Here is a 23,907-nt window from a genome sequence, read left to right on the forward strand (position 1 = left end):
GTATTTCTAGGGTCCTCACTGTGCACTCTACTTTTTGGGCACAGATGATTTTAAATATTCATATCTCCACTATTTACATGCCTGATTTTTAATTTTCACCAAGTGATCATTTTTTAAGCAAAGACTTTTGCTTTTTACCCCCACTTCAGTCAGCTCAAAAACGGTGTGACTTGAACAGACCTCATCCCTCTGGGATGTGAATGTTGGTACAGGCAGTCGTTGGAACATGAAGTGTAATGTTATCAGCTCCTCAACTCCTGGCTGACCAGTATGCCAGGCCAGAGTTGCTATGAACACTGTCTCTTCACTGTGTGTCTGCTGGAAGCAGGCCTGCCTCATCCTTGACCTGTTTGCCTTACCATGTATTTGCAGGTATGTAGAATTTTCCCTATGCAATTGCAGGAACTTGAAGTAACAGCTACCAGGCCTTGAATGGTTGCTTTTACTTTGAATTAAGGGTTCAGTTACCACTGCAAATCTGCTCCTGGCTTTAGGGACGTTGGCAGAGCTCTGTGTATACTTGATGTGATTCATCTCTTTTCCATGCTGTGGCAGAGGCAGATTGTTAGCCTCTGACCACTTTCTGTGCTTCTCCGTCATTTATCTACAGAATGGACAGAAGGGTATCTGCCTACCTATTTGTAGGTCTGCAGTGGGCTCGGTGGGTGTTTGTGTGGTTTAGGATGGGCTGCACAGACACCTGCCTAGGTGTGACTCAGGCTGTGCCAGCAGTGCAGCCGGGCAGGCAACTCCCCAGGCAAGCTCAGAGCATCCAAACAAAACGTAAAATAGGTGGGATGAGTGTGCACTAGGACAAGATCTGGTGACTTTGCTGTGCTTTCTTCAGCCAGATCTGGTCGCTCAGAGCCTCTTATGGGGTCTGGACTAGAGCAAGCCAACAGTAAGAGGTCCCAGCTGGTTACCCAAGTACTGCTGTGATATCCCCCGTGACGTGGTGATTGCATGGAGCATTGTGCATGAATGAGCTAAGCAAATGCACCGGGCCTATTCCTGGTAGTGGCTGCAGGTCAGAAGCATCCAAAAGAAAGCATTAAAAAAAATTAGATGATGGAGGGCACTAACGACAAGGATATAATAGGGTTTCAGTTTTGTTTAGTATTCTTCTTAAGGTAGGTAGGAGAAAAGGACCCAGACAGGCACAGGTTTGGTTGCCATGGATGAGGTGTATAAAAGCCAGGTACTACGGCAGTGTTTTGTGTGAGAAGGAAACAGTTCTTTCAAAGCAAACCGGTGTTGAGAAGAGCTTGTGCTGCAGTCAGTGCTGCGTTGGGAACTGGAGTGAGAAATGCTTTTGTGTCCCTGAGGCAGAAGGACGGCATGGCCTCTTGTGCTCATTCCCAGGGGCTGGATGTGCCATGCCAGATGGAATCCTCTGGTACCTGATCCCGAACGGGGTTGCCTTTATTTCCTCCCGCTGCATTGTTGGGGTCTTGTTGGAACCAGCGCCTGCCGGCTGCGAGGGGATGCGGGCCCAGGCGCTCGCACGCTGTAGCTGGAAATGGTGTCCAGAGGTCACGGGGCCCGGCGCTGCCCTCATTCACAGGCCAGCCTGGCCCCGACCCCACAGCTGCTCCGTTCATTCGGTCACGTTTACCGCGGGCACGGGAACGAGGCGCCCGGGGATCCCGGGAGTCCAAGCGCCGTGCAGGGAGCGGCCCCACGGAGCGGCCCCGGGCTGCGGCGGGGGCGGGGCGGCGGCGGCGGCGGGGCGGCGGCGGGGGCGGGGCTGCGGCGGGGGCGGGGCTGCGGCGGGGGCGGGGCTGCCGCTGCCCCGGCCCCGCCCCCTGCGTCCGTTGGTTGCGGCCGAGCCCTTTTCTGCATATTCCCCGCCCCGCGCCAGCTCTGCACCAATGGGAGCGCGGGCGCGGCTGCCTCATTAGCATACGCACCTCTGCCCTAGGCGCGGAGCCGCCGCGGCTGCAGGAGCGAGGTCCGGGAGGGGCGGGTGCACCGAGCGCAGCCGCGGCCGCCAAGGGACCGGGGCGCACGGCCCGGGACAGCCCCGGCCTCCTCCTCGCGCTGCCTGCGGGGCTGAGATGAGCGGTGGCGAGCAGCGGTGCGGGCTGTGCACGGGGCAGGCGGGCGGCGGAGGGCTGACTTCCCGCTAAGGCAGCCCCAGAGCCACGCCTGACGGAGGAGCCTCTTTATTTTGATTTTTTTTGTCGTTGTTGTTTTTGGTGGGTTTTTATATATTTTCCCGGCAGCCGGCCAGGCTCGGTACGCGGAAGGCGCCGGGGGAGAGCCGCAGGCCGAGCCGAGCCGGGCCTGGGGGGGCTGGGCGGCCGGTGAGGTCGGCGATGCGGTGTCTCGCTCTGCTTGGCCTCGTCGCCTGGGGCCTGGGGAGCTGGGCCAGACACAGCGGCGGAGCGTCACCCCCGCCGTGCCCGGCCCCTTGCAGCTGCGACGGCGACCGCGGCGTGGACTGCTCCGGGCGGGGGCTCGTGGCCGTGCCTCCGGGACTCAGCGCTTTCACGCACGCCCTGTGAGTCGGGGGTGGGCCAGGCTGGGGACGGGCGGGCAGGTAGCCGCGGCGGGGGGTGGTACCTGCGGCGGGCACCCCCGACAATTGTGTGTATGTGGTTGTTGTTGCTTCGGGTCTAACGCGGCCGACTCCGGGGCCGCCGCGCTCCCTCGGCCGAGCCCGCGGCGGGGCCTCCGGGCCGCACGCAGGGCCCGGCGCCGCTGGGGCAGGTGAGCTCGGCAGGGCCTGAAGCGGCACCCCGGGACTCCGGTGGGCGGGCGTGAGCCGGGCGATCCCGAAGGGATCGGCCTTGAAGGTTTAGAAGGCTGTGAGGAAGCTGCTCGGATCCTGTGGGAGCGAAAGGGGAGGTCTCGGGGGGTTCGCTGGAGCCCGAGTCGATCCCGGTGTCGTCCTGAACCAGGGGGGAGCTGCTGCCCTCACATGTGTGCCTCAGCGTGACGTCCCCGCCCTGAATCGCCTTTCTCCTAGTTTTTCTCTACAAACCAGTTGCTAGGCTAGCCAGTTTCCTCCCAAAACTTAAAACATTTTCAGTCCCAAGAACGCGTAAGTCTGGTAACATACGGTGCCTTCCCTTTTACAAAATCTTCACTATGATAAAGCACAGGGGAACCTTGGAACAAACAGAATAACCAGACATCGAAGGTTTATCGAGTTGTGCTTGTGAATGAAGAAAAACTCTTAAAACATTTTATTCTATATTCTATGATAATGTTGTAAAGCAGGCAGAAACTAGTAGATCTTGTGTGGAGTTTTGATAACATTAATAATAAAGTTTAATTGGAGAATGAGCACTGTTCTGTAGAGACATGACGAAGGAGGGATTTGCAGCTTTCAGTACGGTAGCCTTGCTAATCCACAAACCTGTTAAGTTTCACAATAAAACCTGTCAGTCTTGCCCCACTTCTCAGCGCAGATTTCACAGGGTGGAGCAAGATCTAGTATGGTCAGTGGTCAAGTCTGGTATTACTAAAGCTTTGCTGTGTTTACAACATATAATACAGCAGACTACGGCAAATGATGGTGCGTTGTTTCAGATCGGTACTGAATTGCTCCCTTGTCAGAATACAACAGTGGTGTATGCCTTCGAAAATTGCATTTTTTCTTTCTCGTTGTTTGCCTACACTTAATATGCAAAAGTAGTCTGATTCTTGGATGATTCGTCTGATTCTTGATTATTGGATGTTTAGTTTACTGTGGAGTTTTCCAGTTTCCCCTGCATATTTGTATTATTTCTTTTAATTGTTCAGGCTGAGTGGAGAAAGACTACTGGGCCTTTTTTTTTCATGTAGTATTTGGTAGAAGTTGCAGATCTCAGCTGTTACCTGTGCTTAAATATTTTGTTCTTTTTTTTTTTTTGGTGTGTGCTCATAAGGTGTTAAGTGGGACCTCACTTTGTCATGTTTTTCCTATGGCAGAAATTGTGGGTTTTGAGTGTTTGGAGTAGGGAGTTGGATGCTGCCATCATGAACCCTTGGACTTACTGCTAAACAGTCTTCTCTTTCCTCCACAGATAAAACAGGGAAGTTACCCAAATTAATAGAGTGCTTGAAGTCTCTCTGATAAAAGCTGCATTTAAGCATAAGATTTTTATGGCTCCTGCATTGTCTGGCTGTCTTATAAAATGGACTGGTACATCTGAATGTCTGCAACACAAGTTGTCTGATGGGCACAAGTTGCCATAGCCAACACCCATTAGAGATAAGACTGCCAGAGAGTTTCAGTTTATGTTTCTCCTTACTGTGCAGGTAAATTTCACATACGATGTGACACAGCAAAAATGAGAGGAGACCTGCACACACTTCAGTGTGCTTTGGGGAATGAGTTTTGTAGCTTTTGATTTTATGCTCTTTAAATTTGAGAAGAGACTTTTTTGAACTTGAGAAGAATCTATCTGGTGCTGTAGCAGCAGATAAACTCTTGCTCTTTGTTTGTGTATAGTTCCTGCTTCCTTATTTACAGAAGGAAAAAAACTGATGACTTCTTGGTACTTCTGAGCTTAACTAGTCTCTCTTGTAGCGAAGCTACTAGAAGTTTAGGATATGTAGAAGGCAGTTTTGGAGGTATTAAAAAACTGGCTTCTGGAAAATTAAAAAACCTGCTTGAACTGGACAATGTACGGTTTTGCCAGAGATGCTTAGTTGATTAGGGTGGAAGAAGAAGACATGAAAATAAAAACATACTCCTACATGACATGTTTGTCTCATGGCAAAGCACATTAGCTATGTGAAGAGAAAAATCTTTTCTGTGCTCCATGTCAGGCAATTTAATGATGTCGGGAGAGCCCCTTTGCATTGCTACAGGGCTAGTTTTTGATTACAGCCATGGCAGCAGAGAACCTCTAGCATAAAGAAGATGGCTGAAAGAGTGTTACAGGTCATGTTCTGTGATACGAAAGCAAAGGTATGCCTAGATTTTTGCTTTGGCCATGAGAGAGCAACTGAAGAAAAGTTGCTCACAATTGAAGTTGGCAAGTGAATGAGTTCCAAGGCAGTTGAGAATTATGGTATTTAATTTTTACTAGTTCTGTTTTCCTGAAGTCTTAATTTCTTCTTGTTAAGTCTAATCATTTAGCCTAACTTCCCAGGTGCTGCCATGAATGGTCAGGCAAGGGTTTCTGTAGAGCCTTAAAGGCATATCCTTACAGAATACGCTTCGCATTCCTTATTTCTGTTTATTCAGGTCTTGACTGATCCCCTGCTCGTTTCTTGCTTACTGTGGTGGTTTGAAAGCAGGGAGAGAGGGCCTGGTGTGATAGTGGGGGGTTACATGATTACCAAAGTATGGTGAGGTCTCTTGAGGGTAATATATCAGACTGAGCAGCTTGAAAAGATGGAGGGTCTGGTCACTACTTTTGAGTCATTGGTGAATTTTGAGCGATGGAAATTGAATAAAGCTGTCCCAACTGCCGTCATCTCAGTGAAGAGATTATTGGGAGATGTACAAGTCCTCAGAAAAGACAGGTAACAGCACTAGATTGGAACTTTCTGAGGGGATGGGATGGGATGGATGGGGAGAAACTCAGAGGGAGTTGGGATGACATGACCAAGGATAATTGCTTGATGCTTTTACTGTAGGCAGCCGTTTGTTCTGTATAATTTAGGTAGGTGTTTATGTAACTCTTAATTACCATCTGCCAGTTTTTCTGTTTATGAAGGTTCAGTTTGCTTGGTTTCAAAATAACTGTTGTCTGTGCTAGTGGTGCCTGTGCTAGAATATAGATTTCTTTTTTCAGTGCTTACGCTACTGATTTTTATTATGATGTTTCACATGCTATGTTTTAGAAAACTTCGTGCTAGTGAGAGGAAATTGCGGTAAGGTATACATGTCCTTGTGCTTCTCATGCATGTCAGTTTAAGAATTCAAATTCCAGTTTGGAGGGTTTAATACTTGTATGAGTCTTGTGCAGGAGATTAAAAGCAAGTAATTCTAGATAATTACTTTTGGAGACATCTTCTGTGGGCCTAGCTGACTTAGGTATTGCCTGACAACCATGAGGAATATAGCCCCTTCTCAGTGCCTGCTATTATATTTTAGGCACTTGAAATGAGAAAACAATACAGATAGTTTTCGTTCTAGGGCTTCTTGTGTGTATTTTCAGGGAACGGTAGGATCCCTTGCTTTGATTTTACTTTCTTTGAGTTGTAAAAGGCGGGGAGCTCTGGCTGCCCTAGACTGGGGGATAGACCTTCAGGATGAAATTGCCATCTTGATCTTTTGGGTTTTATTACTCATTTAACATAATAGTGCTGTATTTCTGTCTGCTGTTTTGCACTAGCTTTATGAAGTTAAGATGTGGCAGTTGAGGTCCTTTCTTAACTTGTTTTTTTACTACAGGTTGCTTCAGTAATTAAGAGTTAGTGATCTGTATTTTGGTATACATGCTGGGAGTACCTACATGCTCTCGTGATTAATTGCAATGCCTTGCTCTATTTATGTATAAATAGGAAAATGATGTGGTTCTGTTTGGACTGAGCAGAGCTAGCCTCTTTTTTTTTTTTTTTTTTTTTTTTTTTTTTTTTTTTTTTTTAATCTATCACTGTTATTTTCTTGTAAAATGGTAAAAATCTGTAGTAGGGAGAGATGTGAGATTTCTTCTGATACATTTGGTACAAAGATAGAGATACTTAGTATACTGCTGTGGTCAGATATCTAAATATAGTAAGGACCTAGCTGAGTTTTGTTAATGCTGTCTGGTAGAGTTGTTATGGTGAAAAGTGAAGATGTCCAGATGTGACCTCGAGTCTGTAAAATGTAGCATAATTGCAATTCTCCTGAGATAGAAAAGCCTTATCTGATTAGGGGTTTGAAGGTTTTACAGGTAAACAGTTCGGTTTTTCACTAGTTTTTGTAGCCTGTGCTACATACTGATGATATGATGGCAAGTAATAATTCCATACTTCTTTTAGAAAGACATGGTCATGTCATTTAGATTTGAATATTCCTGTAAGTCAGCAAAAATGTTGTTACATTTGTACAGGCCCATGAAATGCCACAGACAAGAGGACTATTTCAGTTTGGTGAACATTCAGTGATTTTGGCAACAGTCTTTCCAACATATATCACCCAAGGACTGGAGTCTTTATCTTCATTTTAAACTGGCCAGTTTATCTGTCAGTCTTGTAAAAAAGTAGATGCTTTTAGGTAATGTACACAAAGTGAAGTTGTTGGTGTTTCAAAGTTTTATTAAATATTTTTGCCTATTTTATGTTTGTCTTGGTATCAATTTTGTTGTTTTCCTCTTTACCTTTTATCCCTCCCCCAAAAACCTCAACAGTCTGCCATATCATGTAATTCTCAGGTTATTTGGCATGTATTTTGTACACTGAGCTCATTTGTATCAGCAATACGTGATTTCTTGTTTGATGCTTACTGGCAGAGGCTTGTAAGTGTGATTTTGAGGAATAAATACTAAGATAAGTCTGCAGCATGGAATAAAGTTGGACTTAAGTGTAAGCAAGTTTATACTAGTAAATAATTACTATTTCAGTTCTTGAGAGGAATTTGCTAGTAACTATTTACTTGAGAGGGAAAATATGGAAGCTGTAATATAAGGACGAAAAACCAAAACTAAAAAAAACCTCCCCTGCAAGGATCTTTGTTTTGTATTCTACATCTAAGCCAGCAATTTTTGCAGAACACAAGCTCTTATTTACCAAGAGAAAATTGCTGGCCTTTCCGAAGGGCTGAGCACCCATATTGCATTTTAGAGAGCATGGTAGCTGCGGGGGCTCTGGGAGTATCTCTGAATGTCAGAGATCTTCCTCTCAGCCACCCTTGTGCTTTTCCTAAAAGCCTATTCCTAAAGATGAGCCTCTCTTTGGGAATGGGTAGGAGCTGATGTTCTGTTTATGTTCTGGGGGATTTGCCAACAGCCCAGTTTTGCCTGCGCCTTGTTTTACAAACAAGTGAGGGAGTGAAATGGATGGGACTGGTTCACTGCAGCAAGGCTGCATGAAACGAAATGGCCAGCAGTTACTCTATTAAGGGATAAATGTGTTTCAGGCAGCAGCTGTGTGCTGCCAAACTCTGTTTTTGGGTCTCTTTATGGAAGAAGCAGAAAGTCAAAAATAGCTTGAGGAAGAATTAGAGAGATTTGTATGATCCCAGCAGTAGGAGAGGAAGGTAGGAAAAGGTACATAAGAGCAGAATCTGCCATTCATATCTGAAGAAACTTGTAAATTGTAGGAACAGAGTTCTAAATGTTACAAGACCTTTGCTTACAGAGATATCAATAGTATGTCGTGGATTAGAGGTCCCTGGCCATCCTCTCCACCTGGTAGATTCACCATCTGCTTCAACAGTGAGCTAGGATTTTGCTACAGAGAAATACTCTTCTGTAGTTTTTTGTATCTGCCTTTCAGGTGCTGTTGCAGCTTCTGATAAGATGTTCTCAAACTTTGGTTTGAAAAGAGATTTCTGGTCGTGTGATGTTGGTTCTCAATGCACTTCCACCACTAAGTTGAGCTGCACAACCCTGCTGAAAAAGTGGGGGTAGTTATTTCCTTTGCTGATAGGTGGGCAGCTGGTTTTGTTGCTGCAGAGTTGTGTGCAGTGATGGTTGTCACAGCAGCTCACACAGAGAAGAGGAAGATCTGTGTGTTACTACGTAAATACTGTCCTCACTACTAATGTGTCTAAGAACTTTTCTTTCAAAATCATGTCCATTCACCGTTTCAAGATTCATTCACTTTTGTTCAGAATAAAGCTGGTATGTCCAAATTAGAAACATACAGCACCAGGTAAAAGGGTACCTGGAAAGTATAATTAAATAATGAAAAAATGGGCTGCAATGTACCTGAAAAACAGTTGACTTTTTTCCTTTTTTTTTTTTAAGTGCTAAGTTCCTATCAGTGAGTTTCACTGGAGTTAAAAATTTCCAATATTTTCAAGTCATATGTCTTTTGTTTTAAAATACATACTTGACATAGCAGATTCTATTTTATTTTACTCTAATTATTTAACTGTTACAGGATTGTGACAAGGTCAGCATTTTCCACTTCCCAGAAACATACTCCTGTTGCTGGAGGAGTAAGGGAAACCTGTATTTCAGCTTCACCATGAATTTGAAGGGATAATGATATTATACATCTCTTACAAAACCACAGAGAGGACTGTAGTGATTTCAAAAATAACAGTTTAAAGTTGGTGTCTGAAAACTGCTGTTGAATTTGAATGGGTAATAGCCAGCTGATGGCATTATGCCTAATGTCAGCCAATATGATAACATGTTTTTAAAAATACAGATAGCTATTTTGAACAGGTGATGTTGATACATATTCCCTGGTGGACTGCCATCTGACATCTGTGAGGGGTATGTTTGATTTTGGGAAATACGAATATCATTTGAGGAATTTTTATCAGCCTCTTTTTTGTTCAGTGTTTTTTATATTTGCTATTTACTGAGTTAAAAGGAAGTAGTATTTTTCTTTCATGGCCTGTTTCAGTCATAAAGTATGTTTTGGAGTCAGGAAAACTTTGACTTAAGTTTTGAACATTATTTTTTTAAACCTTCTAAGAGACATGTTATTAAATATATTTTGTTTCATTTGATGTCTTCTCAAAGGAAGAACGGTCTCCATACCATGGCAGAAATAAAAGTTAATTACTTAGATTTTCTTTGTGTATTTTTTGTGTTTATATCTGATGACTGCAGTTTATTAAGGATACATATGAAGTAATGAGAGTGTGGAAGATAAGCATATATTCTTCATAATTGAAAAAAGTTTGTGTTTCTAAAGTCACAGCAGTTTTAAATGTATTCAGATGTTTGTTGGGATAATGTCACATAACTCTAAAATAGCTAAGATTTGTTGCTGAAATTTGATATTTAGTGTGTATCAGTACTGAGGTTTTTTGTTGATGTTCAAATCTAATATTGATAAATACATGTAAGTAAAAATCTTTGTTTATAATTTGGTCACCTTTAGGTAATTGAGACAGTGGTTAGTGACTTTTGATGTTCTCAGCCTCAAGATTTTGCACAGTAAAGATACACTTGAAGTAATTTCTGAGTCTGAATTTTTTCATTTTGTTTTTGATCTAAAATCAAAATTAAAGTTTAAAATTATGAAAGCTGACTTATTCCTTAGGATTGGGAAAATTATTGCAAAAACTAGGAACACCATCACTTTTTTTCAAGTGTAGTAGCTAATTCCCGCATGCTTTGTGTTAAAAATGAAGGAGGAGCCTTCAAAACATTATGCTCTGGAAGATGGGATTGAAGTTCCAATTTCTGTCAGAAATTTCAAATTCTAACAGAAATTTCTGTCTCTGTTGCAGAAAAAAGATTGTCTTTCTAAGAGAGCAAGTGCTAATTTACTTTGAAAAAAACCCACCAAAATGAAGAAAAATCCAAAGTCAGGTGAAGTTGTTGAGAGGGCCGTGGAGAGCACCCTCAGAAGTGAGGTCCTTGGAGCATAAACAGCCATCTTTGCAGCTCTCATTTGAGGATTTTCTTACTAAAACATGAAGGCTTTTTTTCTGTTTGCCTTTTTTTTTTTTCTTTTAAATGATATGCTTCCTTCTTTTCTCTCTCTAACCAGCTGTGGTGAAATGCTAGGTCATGCAAAGTCTTTTTTCACCGTAAAACTTTCAAGCAAATGTGTCTGGACATTTAAACAGTTACTTGATTAGTAGTGAATCATAAATGAATGTGCAATTTCACAGGTACACAGGGAAGGCCTAAACCTGTTTAAGTTTGCTTAATAATGCTGCAGATGCAGTACTATATTTTATAAGGTTGCTCTCCGAAAATGTGTTTTAGTTTGGGAGTTTTGCCATTACCTTCTTGACGTCTGCATAGTTACAGATTAATAGCCTGACCCAGTGCCCCAGTGGGTAGAGCAGCATAGCTGTGCTTTCAATAGGCATGTCACTGATAATGGAAACATATGGAATATTTCATTCCCATCTTTGAAAGCAATGTATAGGGCTGTAAGGGCAGGGGGCTGGGGACTTCAGACTTCATGGTTGACTGATAAGCTAGCTGTAAGGCTTGCTGTGAACAATCAAAATGCACTTGCTGAAGCTGTTGTACTTTGCCTGGCACTGTTTTGGGGTGACACAAGAACTCCAGATGTAGAACAATGCTGTTTTGGCACTGCAGTAATGCAATGTATTGCAAAAGTATTGCAGAGACCATGCAGTACAGTTCACTGTGGGTGCGTTTCATTCTTTTGTATGTGGTACTATACAGTGTTTTTCCTCAACCATTTGTGCACAGTGGTGATTGGTATTTGGTGTTCAGTAGATGCAAAAGACATGAGCGCAGATACAGTCCTGCTGGGATGAACGTGGGGTTGGTGTCTCCTGTGCCCATTGCTTCCTCTTTCAGAGCACAAAGTGGCACACGCTGTTCCCTGCTATCCAAACAGGACATGGCGGTGTGTTAGCTTGTAAAGTGAGAATTTGTTTTTCCTGCAGGCTTTAGGGTTGTGGCAGGAAAGCAGGACAGTTTGCTCCTGTTGCTGGAGGAGGAGATGGTGCAAGTCAGGAGAGGATGTTTGGGGAAGCTTGCTGCTCCTTGACTGTCGGAAGGAGTCGGTGGTGTATAGTGTCAGTCCTTTCTTCGTTACTAGAATTTGTTATACGGGATTTCCTGACTGTCTTTTAAAAAAAATTGTCTCGTATTATTTTAAAAATAACTCTTGAGAAGTTTCCTTGCTGTTTTGTAAATGCTCATCCAGATTAGTAGCAGATGTAGTTGTTCATCTGGGAAGGTGGAGAGACTGTGAAACATGTGATTTTGGGGTGCAGGCCTCTCTCTCTGGTGCAGTGGGTCATTCTGTTTGGAAACATGCCTGGTGTTTTTCGTGTGGCAGAACTGGTGGATCTGACCTTTACTCATGCATGTAGAAGCTGTGAAGAGGTTGTCATCTTTTTCAGAGGCTGTGGTTGGAAGCCCTAGATATATGTTGGTTTTTTTAACTAGGGGAAACCTTTCCCAGACTGGGGGACATGCCTTCAGTAGTGCTCTCAGCAGTTCTGTGAGCTGCTCCTGCAAATTAGGAGTCCTTTAACCCACTGAAAGGAGCCCTGCACTGTTTGGAAGGTAGTTGCCAGACTTACACGTTCTTTAAGGAAATTTTGCAAAGCCATTGTCAGCAGCAACCTACATATTTCTTGTCTCCTTTATTTACAGTTTCACTCGAAGTAGCTGCTCTCTTGAGGCATGAATTGCTCACCATGCTGTGTGTCCTCTTGGGGTCTTGGTGGCCTTCCTGGAATTAGCTGGGGAGAAAAAAGGAAATGGTCCATTGGAAAGAGTCCTAGTCTGAGAATATAGTTACTGATGATTTGGGCTTGCACAGGTTTCTGCCTTTTGGTAGTTTTTTACTGCTGTTGATTTTAACGTTTGGGTTAAAAAACACAATGGAAATGTATGGGCTAATATTGACCAAACTGTTAATATTTTACAGAACCTAGTGTGAGTTTTGCTGGGTGTAGAAAATCCTTGTCTTTGCAAGGGCAAATCTGCTGGCTGTGTTACTATGGCTAGGTGTTTGCTGGAGGCATTATATCTCCTCAATATCAGGCCAGTCTTTAATTTAGAATTTACTGGCACTTGCCTGACATTTTTTTCAAAAACTTCAACTAGTTTGATTACATGTTGTTCTTCTTTCCTCTGCTTATTGCAAAGGCACGTCTCTAGTTTTCAGACCAAAAACGTACAATATCTCAGTGTTCAAGAGGATTAAGCAGGGCTTTAATTTGTTTTGGGGATAAGTGGCAGTTGTTTACTTCTTCAGCAGAATACTTTGCAGTATTGCAGCAAGACCGGTTTTTCCTCCTTAAAACTCTTCAACTCTCCTGAGTAATTATGCCAGTAAAACAAGTCTGTGTATTCAAAAAAGACTAGCATGAAAACAATAATATATCTGAAATCCCACTTAAGAGTAGGACTGCTTGCACTGTGATTGTATCTTCGCTTACAAAAAATTCTTTTTTCCTGTAATAGTGTAAATGGGAGAAATCCTGTAACAAATATCAGGTAAATATTCAAACACCTTTGGTATTTCCCTCATCAGACACATTCCCTATGTCCTTCAGGCAAAATGCATCACCTGGTCTGGATTCATTCAGTGCCATCAAGAACAGAGAATAGTGGAATAATAATGTAAACATTTAAAATAAAAAATTGTCACTCATGCAGTTTTTTCATTGAACTTGCTTCAGTGAGTTTGGTGCCCAGTCTGATTTATTTTATTATAAAAAGGTCAAGATTGATATTGTTGGCCACTTGACAGTGCAAATTGACTTTCCCACTGGTTTGCTCTTTGGCATCTTCAGTGGGAATAGGCAGCTTCTGTCTCTGGCCTGCAAGTGCCCATCAGAAGATACACTTTAGAGATACTGGAGAAACTGAGGATTCTACAATGTTTGATGTATGCACCTCTTTCAAAAAAATCCACTTCTTTCAAAAGATGATACATTAGTTGCATTGTGCTGTTACTAAGAAAAAGAACAAGAATTATTTAGTGCCTGTCATGCCATGTGCTAAGTAAGTTTTAATTGTTGGTGCCTTCCTTGAACCATCAAATTGAAAAGTAGTTTCTTAAGAGAACTTACGCATCTCAGTGTGAATCAACAGGAAAAGTGTAGAGGTCGTTTTGCATATGACCATTTTCAGTCTTATAAGTCTTTTGCATCTCTAATTTAAAGAAAGAAAACCTGTCGAGTAGTAGTACCCTGCCTTGGCATTTGAGCCCTGCTCATGTTTGTGTTGAAGTGGAAGCTTTATGTATGATAGTGGTGAGTTCTGTTAAGCTCTACTGTGCATCAATATAGATATCTGGCTTAGCAACTTAATGTAAGGGTTCTGCCAAAAGAGTTAAGAATGACTTACAAAATTTTAAAGTTTGGTAAAGGAGACATGTTCTTGCAGCAGAACAGTGCTAGCAGATGCTTCTTTTGAGGCTGACAGCAGGTACCTTAACAATTCATGTCTGCAAAACTGTTGGGAAAGCCTTAAGATCTGTCAGTGTTGTAGATGTTGCTTAACTCCTTTGGGACCTCAAACATATAAACATAGCCTTAAATGGGATTACTTCTTAACCTGTCAGTATGAAATCGTCAGTCTTTGATTTGGGTCTCCCTGAAGTGCATAGGATGTTAGACATACAGGATATTGGTGCATATTTTCTTTGTATTTTAAAAGTAGTTAACACACAGTATAATTTCAGAGACTATATGTAGATCACCCAAGAAGCTCCAGCAAACAGTCACTGCATGCGCAGTTAAAAACACCAACAGGCCTTGTTGTGCTGCCATCTTGCCAGCAGCAGCAGGGCACTGCTGATGTCTTGGAAAGGCTCTTTGCTCTAGGTATGTAACTCAAAAGGAGTAGATTCTGTTACAGCTTTTCTTTACCAGCTTTTCAGTGCAAATAGCTTTCATTAGGTTTTCACACCATAGCCCAAGGCTTTTGGAGGACTAGACTGGAAACTCAGCGCACTTATTGCCGTATGTTGCATGCATTTAGACAAGGTGGTGAATGAAGCACAAGAGGCACCTTAAACATTGAAAATCTTGGCCATATTTTAAGATTTTTTAACTGTTAAAAAGATAACATCTGTGAAGAGATTAATGAGCAATAAGTAAACTGTCTTGAATCCAGGATTGCAGAATGCAGATTAACTGCTTTTTTTCACCACACTTGTTTAATTACTGGGTTACTGACGGTTTTCTCTGCTGTGAGGGAGTTTGTGTATGTAACTGAAAATGAGAACGTTTATACAAAGAACTGTGAGTAAAGTTTGGGGATATTGCCTTCATGTTGCCTACACAATCCCACTTTATATTATCCTTGCCTTAATTTTTTCTCAAGAAGATTGTGGATAGGTCTTGCTGTCACTTATACTCAGTTATTTCAGTGTTCACTTTTCCGTGTGATTTAACCAACACAAGTTTAGTTATTCTTTTCTGGCCTAGGGAGAGATTTCCTTCCAATAATTACCTTTACTGCCCTTTACCCTTCTGCCCATTAGTTTGTTTGGAGAAACATAGTTGCTTGATAAGCAGCTCTAAACAAGGCAGTGCCTGGAGCTGTCTTGAAAACATAAATTATACCTTTCAAATAGCATGTTAAGCTTCATTTTGCAGAAAGTAAACTACTAGATGGACTGAATAAGCAAGCTCTAAACATTTCTCCCGTAACAAAAGGCCCTGAATTCAGCAGGAAAACACTAGTTCGCACTGCCCTTCAATACTCTATGAGGGCAATACAGGTACAAAGGAAAAGACGTTCAAGTTACCTAATAACATCCATTAATTCAACCATTTCTTTCCACTGGCAGCTGTTTAGTCATACAGTATTAAAATGTATTTATAAGAGGAATGTGATCCAATGCTGCCAGAAAGATTGCTCCTGTGGTAGCAAAGAAACACATATTTAATCTTGTGGAAATTTCTCAAGATTATATCCTTCTGTTTGCCTTCTATGATGACTTTCTTAATACATAGTATGGATGAAAGAAAATATAAATTGTAAAGACCAGCAGGGATAAAGTGCATACTTTAACATTCTTTGTTAAAACCATTTTATTTGAATTCAGTAGTAGTTGAAGAGAGCATTTTTTGAACTGGGTAGTACAGAATTCGTTCTAAAAGCTGTTTCATTTGCAACTTTCATTAATCTGTATGCTGTATAAATATAGTCTGATATGCCAGGGATGGGTTGCTTCACTCTACTGTGTTTGCTATAAATAGTCCTTATATCTAACTATTTTGTGGTAAATATAATGAAAAGTAGCAAAAGGTTCCAATTGTCTTGATTTTTTTCAGTATTTAGTGTTCTTATTAAGATGGAATAACTCTACTGTTAATGACACAATAAATACTTGTAAAGTTGACTGTCTGTGTATGTGGAAAAATAACCTGTTTTACCTTGAGCTATATATGTTTTTAAATAAAATTGCCTTCTTCATTTTACCCTGGTCTTTGTTCAAAAACAGACAAAAAATGATAATGTTTTCTGTGTTTCCTCACCTTTTCTCCTAGGGTAGTCTCTTAAACCTCTACAGTGATCACCTGTCCCTCAACTAAAATTTAAAATAAATAAATCACTGCATCTGCTTTACACTTTTCAGATTGGGTGAATATAAGATACATTGTTATTTATTGTGGAATCTGACACTGTAATTGCAGATCATTGTTTCATTTGTTGCATTAAAAATAATTTGCCGGTTTCAACAAAAACCTTTTCATGCTGTGAACCTTCAAGGCATTATTTTTTTTTAATGTTATCTTCATAGTTTTGCTGATGATAAATTGGAAAAAAGGGTGTGTTAATGGAAGTAAATGATTAAATTGGTAATGAGGAAAACAGGGTGTCAATAGCTTAAAGGTGTCTGTGTTAGGAGCAGGTTTCGAGCTGCATGGCAAGCTTTACTGGCTTTGGTTTACTGATCCAGTAAAATTCATAGTCTTTCAAGGTAGAAGGACCTACACTTCTTCAAAATAAGCAAGAACAAGACAAACCAGATAATGTTATTAATGGGGCTAGGGAAGGATACGTTTTATCCACCTTGTATCCATTGTAGTTGTTGTAATGTGACTTTACATTAGTCAGTGACCTTTAGATGAGAGCTAGAGTGTATTTCCTTGCCTATAGAATAGCTATGATGATGTAAAAATATGCCCATGTTTTTTATGTGGAGATAACCAAGGAGACAAGTGTTCATAAGCCAAGTTTTTTTGTTGGAGTTCATCTGTAAAATGCATATTGCTGGGAAAATGCATATACTGTTTCTGTCTATAAGCAAGCTTGTAAGTGCAGATTACTTGATTGCCTTCTGTGAGTTGCTTGCTTTTTGGTCACACATGAATTAGATGTGTTTGTATAAAAATTGGTTCCTTGTACATGATCAAAGTTGACAAGCTTTAGTCTCTGTTGCAAAGAGTATGGACCAGGTAGTTAATGTGGTAAGCCTTTGTTTTTCATGTGAGTACTTGAAATGATCTGTTTGCATTAAGTAAGCTGTTTTTTCTTAACAGTTTAGTGATTAAAATCTTATTGGTTTTAAATAGATGTAGTAATTTAAATAATGAGAACAAATTTAAACTGAAGACATAACTTTTTCAAGAAAATCACTAGTAATAAGTGCTTTTTTGACCTCTTTTTTATAATTGCAAACGATCAGTTCTTTTTGGTAGAGGGTTTCTTTGAAACATTTCATATGTTTGTGTGCATTTTCCTTAAAAATTAGAAAATATGCTAAGTTTTTATTGGGTTATATTGTTGGGTCAGCAATACTAGATATTACTAATGTTAGGGCAGAATCCAGAAGTCCAGAGCTGTCCTACCAAATTTGGTTAGCACAACTATCCAGTTTGGGATGCAACTCCTAACCAATAGTCATGTGTGTGAGTGCCTCTGATGTGTGAGTAGTTTTGGGGCATTTGTTTGGTTTCATTTTTTTTTCACAGATCTGTTAGGGTTGGAGGGACCTCTGGAGACCATCCAGTCTAACCTCCCTGCCAAGGCAGGGTCACCTGGAGCAGGTGACACAGGTATGTGTCCAGGTGGGGTTTGAATGTCTCCAGAGGGAGACTCAGTGAATTCCCTGGGCAGCCTCTTTTAGTGCTCCGCCACCCTCAATGTAAAGAAGTACTTCCTCATGTTGCTACCTCAATGAAACTTCCTGTGTTTTAGTTTATGGCCATGTTTGCTTGGTTGTTTTTGGTTTTGTTTGTTTTGAGGTTTTTGATGGTTTTTGTTTTTGTTTGGTTGGGGAGGGTTGTTTGTTTCTTGACAACAGATTAGACTGAGCCATGCAACTAGTGAGAGGCAAAGCCTCACCCTTGTGTGGGCCTTGGGTTTCACAAGATGGATGGGGTCTTGTTATGCTTTTTTATATTATATTGCAGTGGCATATTCTCACATTATATTGCAGTTTTATCAGGTATTCTAGCAATATTTTTATCAGCTTGGTACAAATTTGGATTGTAGCTGATGCACTGGATGCACTTAAAATGAGCTTTCATGCTTGGTTTTAGAATGTAAATTACTTTTCTTGCTCTTTGCTGCTAGAGAAGAGTTTCTCCTGAACTGTTGTGGTAAATAATCACAGAAATTGTCAATACCGTAACAGACCTTGAATGCAAATTCCTCCTTTATCAATGTTGAACTCCATTAAGGTCAGTGATACGAGACATTCTGATAAAGGCTTGCGAATAGGCTTTCCAAAAATATGTGCTTGGAGTTAGGCCTTCAGACCAAGCCATGCAGACATTGCTGTGGGGTTTTTTTCTACCTTATTTTTTTTGTATAATTACATCATATTTTCTTGTAGGAGGAGGAAACAGGAACACCATGTAGGGCAGGTGGTTGCCATGTATTATTTGTTGTGGCCTTAATTCAGTGGTCTAAGGTAAGAGTAGAAAGAGATTTTGGTGTAGAATACCTAAGTAGGCCATCTTATCTTTGAAAAGCAAAATCACTGAGTACTATTCGATTGCCTTTGCTGAAAGGAAAGTTGCTTCTTTGATTATGTGAACAGAGTTACAGAGAGCTGACTTTGGTGTATTTAAAAAAATACAAAAAGATTTTTTATTATTTCAAAAATAATAAAAAGGTCTACATTGATTTGTACACAGTTGCATTTTCATAAAATCATAGAATGGTTTGAGTTGGAAGGGACTAAAGATCACCTAGTTCCAACCCCTCTGCTATGGACAGGGACACCTTCCACTAGATCATGTTGCTCAGACTCCCATCCAACCTCGGGTTGAACAAGGGATGTTCTAGGGATGGAGCACCCACAACCTCTCTGGACAACTTGTTCCATTGTCTCACCACCCTTAAAGTAATGAATGTGTTCCCTAAAAACTAATGTAAACCTACTGTCTTTCAGTTTGATGCCATTCCCCGTTGTTCTGTGACTACATGCCCTTGTAAACAGTCTTTCTCCATTTCTTTTTTAGGCTCCCTTCAGGTACTGGGAGGCTGCAGCTAGGTCACCCCAAAGCCTTCTCTTTTCCAAGCTGAAAAATTCGAGGTTTTGCCTAGACACACAGTTCTCTTTATAGCATATGGTGCTTGTTAAAAAGTGCCTGCCTGATACATAGGTGTTGTGGGGAGGATTTAAAAACATTGCATTTTGCATTCTCTCAGATTGGTGTTTATAATAGAAATGTTTTTGTCTGTTCTTCGTGTTTTGGGGGTTTCTGTCAATTGCAAAAAGGCTATTCCAAGTTTTCTTTCAGGGGAGAATTTAAAGATTACCAGAGCCTCAGCCCGTGGTTCTTTGATGTGAAAAATATGCTCTGATTATGATTCTGGTAGGTTTTGGCTGGACTGGCTGGGCCAGTCTCACGAGGGGAAGCTGCTTGTATTCACAGGACAAGGGCATTTACAGGATAATGGAGCGAGGCGGCAGTACCGCTGGAGGGCTTAGACCATGGCTGGGCAGGGGATGGCTTTGTTAAGTGGTGGTTGTACCTGGTACTGCCTACCCACCCCTGAGGCCTTCACCACATGTTGGATGCCTCCAAAAAATCAGTGACCACGTTAGTCTGCTGCTTTGACTGGTTTGGAATGGGAAGGGATTAGATGACTAGGTTTCCTCCAACCAGCCTGCATCTATGAGAATATTTCAATGGTGTTTTCTTAAAACTGTTTTGGTTTGTGTTTGTGGCTCAAATATTACAAGTTTCTGTAGCATTTCTGTCAAACAGAATCTGCCTACACTGTTGAAAAGCAGATGTAATCATCGAATGTCCTGTTTAATACACAATCAGCAGTATTACATCAATTTTGTCCTAAATAGTGGAGTACAGATTACCTTCATTATATTAAATGCAAGTAGGTATTTAATTGTATGAGAGGGCTATTACATAGCAGGATTTATACTTTACCCTTCACCAGCTCTATTTTCAGACAATGCTGATGTGTCATGTGCAGTGTCAATGGTACCCGGTCCTTTCTCAGCTGTCTGCTTCAGAATGACTAGGGATGTTTCAACAATGTGTGTTGTTCCACATGCTTTCATTTTGGGAGCTGTTGTCTTGTGATGGGTTTGAGTGAGCTGTTGCAGATAGGCAAGTTTTATGACTGCCTGTATTTAGTAAGGGACATACAACAAAGAGTGAGCATAGTAAGTTTGAACTTCTTGTTATTGATGATAATATTTAAAAGATAAAATGTAACAGTATTTTAATTGTGAATACGTGGAAACTGTGTGTACTGCCTAATGTGTTTCAGAAATCCCTGTTACTTTTCTTCTTTCAATACAAGAAAACAGGCGTGTAATGCCTCATTGACAGAAGCCTGTAGGGGTGCTTTGTGAGGGACTTAATTAAGGGCTTTGAAAGACTAAACAAAAGGAAAAAGAAAATGCTACAGGGTTATTGTTATTCCAGCCCATTGGCTTAGAGAGCTGACCATCCATTGGTGCTCTCTATCCTTTCGGGAGCTGAATGACACTTTTGTTCATGGCTAACAGAGGTGAAAGAAGCCAATTATTGGCTGTCTTTTCCACAGGGCAGCTGCAGACAGATTTCACTGCAGGCAAATATGGGCTCTTCTGCCACAAAGCTGGTTGTGATGACAGTTATTTTTGTGTAATAGTATGAAAGAAAAGAGATCTTTTTTTTGCCTTCCAGTGACTTGTGTAGATTTTTATTGAAAACTACTGTGAATATGCTGGCAGGGAATGGAAATGTATGAGGGACTGGATTCCCCATGCTAACAGTGTAGTCAGCTTTTTCTGTGAGTGTGTGAACGAGTGAGGTTTTTTAAAATTTGTCTCCTCTTACTTTCTTTTTTACCTTAAAATTGCAGTTGATTTTAACTGTAGAGTTTTTCTAATTGGTGTGCAGTGTGCATTTAACTCTCTTATAGCTTGCCACCTCAGGCTGTGCTGGCTCCTTTGAATGCGGTAATGATAGAGGGACAACCTCTGCAGCAGCAAAACACATCAGCATACCATTAAGGACCCCAGAAAGTATCTCTGTGCCTGAAACTTCTGTGCCCACCCCTTCTCCCACATCTCTGTTGCTTGGTCCAGTACATTATAAAAGTCTTTTCCCCAAACTCTTTCTTTTATGATTTAAAATGTATTCTTTTTCCCTGCAAATTTTCTTTGTTTCAGTAGTTGCAGTTTACTGTGTAAAGAGACTCAGTCGACTAAGAGCCAGGTTCTCTGACTATTACAATTCTGGTGAAGTCTCCTCCAGTTAGGGCAAATTTTGAGCAATGTCTCAGTCAGAACTGATCTGTCTTTGTTACACTGGAAGACTTCTTGTCATGTTAGCTGCTCATTAGGCCTGTCAGTGCTTGAGGTGAGCTGGCTGTGGTAGCATTTAGGCATAGTTCACAGAAATAATATTGAAAGGACAAAGGTGATGTTTCTCTATTTATTTGGGTTTATGCTGCAGGTGAGAGAAGAGTGTGCCTTTTGTCTTGAGACCTTTGGAAGTGGAAATGCTGGGTACATTCCTCCTTCATCCATTGGTGAATAAAGAGGAGTTTTTATGCTTTCATTTGGTTTCTGTTCATCCAGACCGATTTATTTTCCTTCATAATTTTTTTCTGGGTTTTTTGTTTGTTTGTTGGTTGGTTTTTGTGGGTTTTTATTCTCTTTTTTTGTGGGACGTCCTCTTACCTGTAGATGGGACCGCTCGTGCCAGATTCTACTATATTGCTAACCCACATTGAAGTTAGCTGTGCCCCTGTGAGCTTAGCACGGTGCAGGCAGCATTGTCTGAGGCCCTTGAATCCTTAGAGCATGTCAGTGTGAGGCACTTGTCATTTGTGGGCCGGTGTCAGTTGTAGGGCTGTGCCTCTGCCAAATTCCTGAGAATGAGAGATGTGTGCATGTGCAGGGCTGTGCAGTTGTCTGCATAATGCCAGCAGCAATTGGCAGTGATGAGGGTGACTCTCCTGGGCCTGGAGCCGGGCTCGCCTGTCACAGGGAATGGGCAAACAGCCTGGCTCGCAGGGAAGTAACCAAGAAGAGTTGTGTGTTTTTCACAAGGCAGAAAGCCTTGTGAAAATGATACATGAATTTAGCTTCCTGAAATGAAATAATTAGCTGTGTGATAAGTCATATAATTAACAAGATAATTCCTGGCACTCTGTGAGAAGAAATAAAATTGAGTTTGAATACTCCCTTGATGTTCCTTGTTCAGTCCTGTACTATTGAAATAGAAGCTGAACCTGTAGCTCTTCTCTGAGAGTGTCCTGGCAGATGATTTGGGCAGCTATGATTTTAATTCATGTCTAAGATTAACTGGAAGCTAAAATGGATGCTTAACCCAAGTCTTCATATGTATCTGTACTATAAGGAACTTGGACATTGATCTCAAATCGAAAAAGAAATGTAGCCGAAACCATCGTAACTCTACACATCAGGAATGCTAATGAGGCTGTTTGGATTCTTGTATTCAACTACATCCCTTGTCAATAAGCAGCAACTTTGCCATTTGTTGAAGGGTACAGTTTCCTCGAAGAAACACAAGGGTTGTGTGTTAGCACAACATCAACTCTGCCACATGGAAAGCTTTAGGCAGACTTTAATCCTTTAAATGTCATAAATTAGAAATTACTATTATATTACAATGCTATGCAATAATTGATGACCAAAAATTTTCAAAACATAAGTTTTACATCTTATCAAAATTGGTTATTCTTCATCAGCTTATTTAAGATACCTTGAAAATTGCTGTGTAAAACCGTGTTTGCTTCTAAAAAGGCCCTTCCAGGTGCTGCTATGAAGTCTATTTTGGCACAAGGAAGTTGTAGTATGTGTTTTTAGTTTTCCCACAGTATAGATATTTTGAGTGCTTTTTGCCAGGAATAGTTTTTAGTTACATCCGAGTTACATGTTAAATGTGATTGAAAAAAATTCTTAAATGCTAAAGCTCTTGTATATAGGTTTGAACTAAGTACTAAGTACAGCATTGTATCAGTGACTGTGTTCATACACCCAGTTTTGTTTTGCTTCTTTTTTCTTTTTCTTTCTTTTTTTTTTTTTTTTTTGGGGGGGGGGGGGGTGTTTTTTTGTGGTTTTTGTTTGTTTGTTTGTTTGTTGGTTTGGTTTGGTTGTTGTTGTTGTTTTGGTTGGTTGGGTGTTTTTTTTGTTTGTTTGTTTTGTTTTAGCCTTCTAAAAATGTAGGTCTTGCCCAGACTTTTGAGGCTCTGGTTGCTTTCTAAACATTGGGTGGGACGGACTAGAAGACCAAAATAAACCAGAAGAAAATGAATAAAATTCAAAGTACTTAGAGTTACTAAAGCTGGCGTTTTTACAAATTGGATTTATAGCTGTTTATGTTCTCTTTTGGTAGCAGAGCAAAAACACACAGTGAAACTGCAACCGAAGATTTTTATATGAATATATGTGTGAATTTGTATCACTGCTTTTTTATCCAGTAAACAGATTTAAGGCTCTGTCTGGACAGCGCAGAAACATGAGTAGCTCTAGCCTCCTCCTGCCTCTCAGAGATGCAGAAATATTCTCCTTTGAACTCAAAACTTAGGAAGAAAGCAACCTAGCTAAACCCACGAAATGTATCTCTCTGCTGGGGCAAGGCAAGGCACTGAACCTCACTCGGTCTGTGTCCAGAGGTGTAACTGAGAGTTTATTGAAACATTTGTTGTTTTAGATACAGGGTTCCTAGGTGGAGAGGGATGTAATGTCCTTGGAGTCTAAAGGGTTAGTGTGATTCCCGACGCTCCTGGTAAGGCGGTTTAAGTTCTGTGGAATTGCTCCTGAAGCTGCTGAATGGAATGAAACGTGCCTTGTAGGTGTTGGTGGTTATGCAGCAGAAACCTGAGACTGGAGCAGTGGCGGGGCAGGGGGCGGAGCAGGACAGGGATGGGAGGGACAGGACCCAGATCTTATTTAACTAGCTAGATTACATACTTCGGTGATGTTCCTAGTGTTTCAGCAGTAGTTGTTCATGAA

The 23,907-nt window shown here is 41.3% G+C and overlaps 1 protein-coding gene across 1 annotated transcript in view; it reads left to right on the forward strand.

Annotated features, from left to right (window-relative positions):
* Nucleotides 1-1,911: 1,911 nt before the first annotated feature.
* LGR4 (leucine rich repeat containing G protein-coupled receptor 4) overlaps nt 1,912-23,907 on the forward strand; it is a 78,280-nt gene continuing 56,284 nt past the window's right edge. Inside the window, exon 1 of the mRNA XM_063397992.1 lies at nt 1,912-2,503. Coding sequence (XP_063254062.1) covers nt 2,319-2,503 — 185 coding nt within the window. The 5' untranslated portion in view covers nt 1,912-2,318. The remainder of the gene's footprint in view (nt 2,504-23,907) is intronic.

Source organism: Prinia subflava, chromosome 5 (assembly GCF_021018805.1).
Source record: "Prinia subflava isolate CZ2003 ecotype Zambia chromosome 5, Cam_Psub_1.2, whole genome shotgun sequence".
Taxonomy (NCBI): domain Eukaryota; kingdom Metazoa; phylum Chordata; class Aves; order Passeriformes; family Cisticolidae; genus Prinia; species Prinia subflava.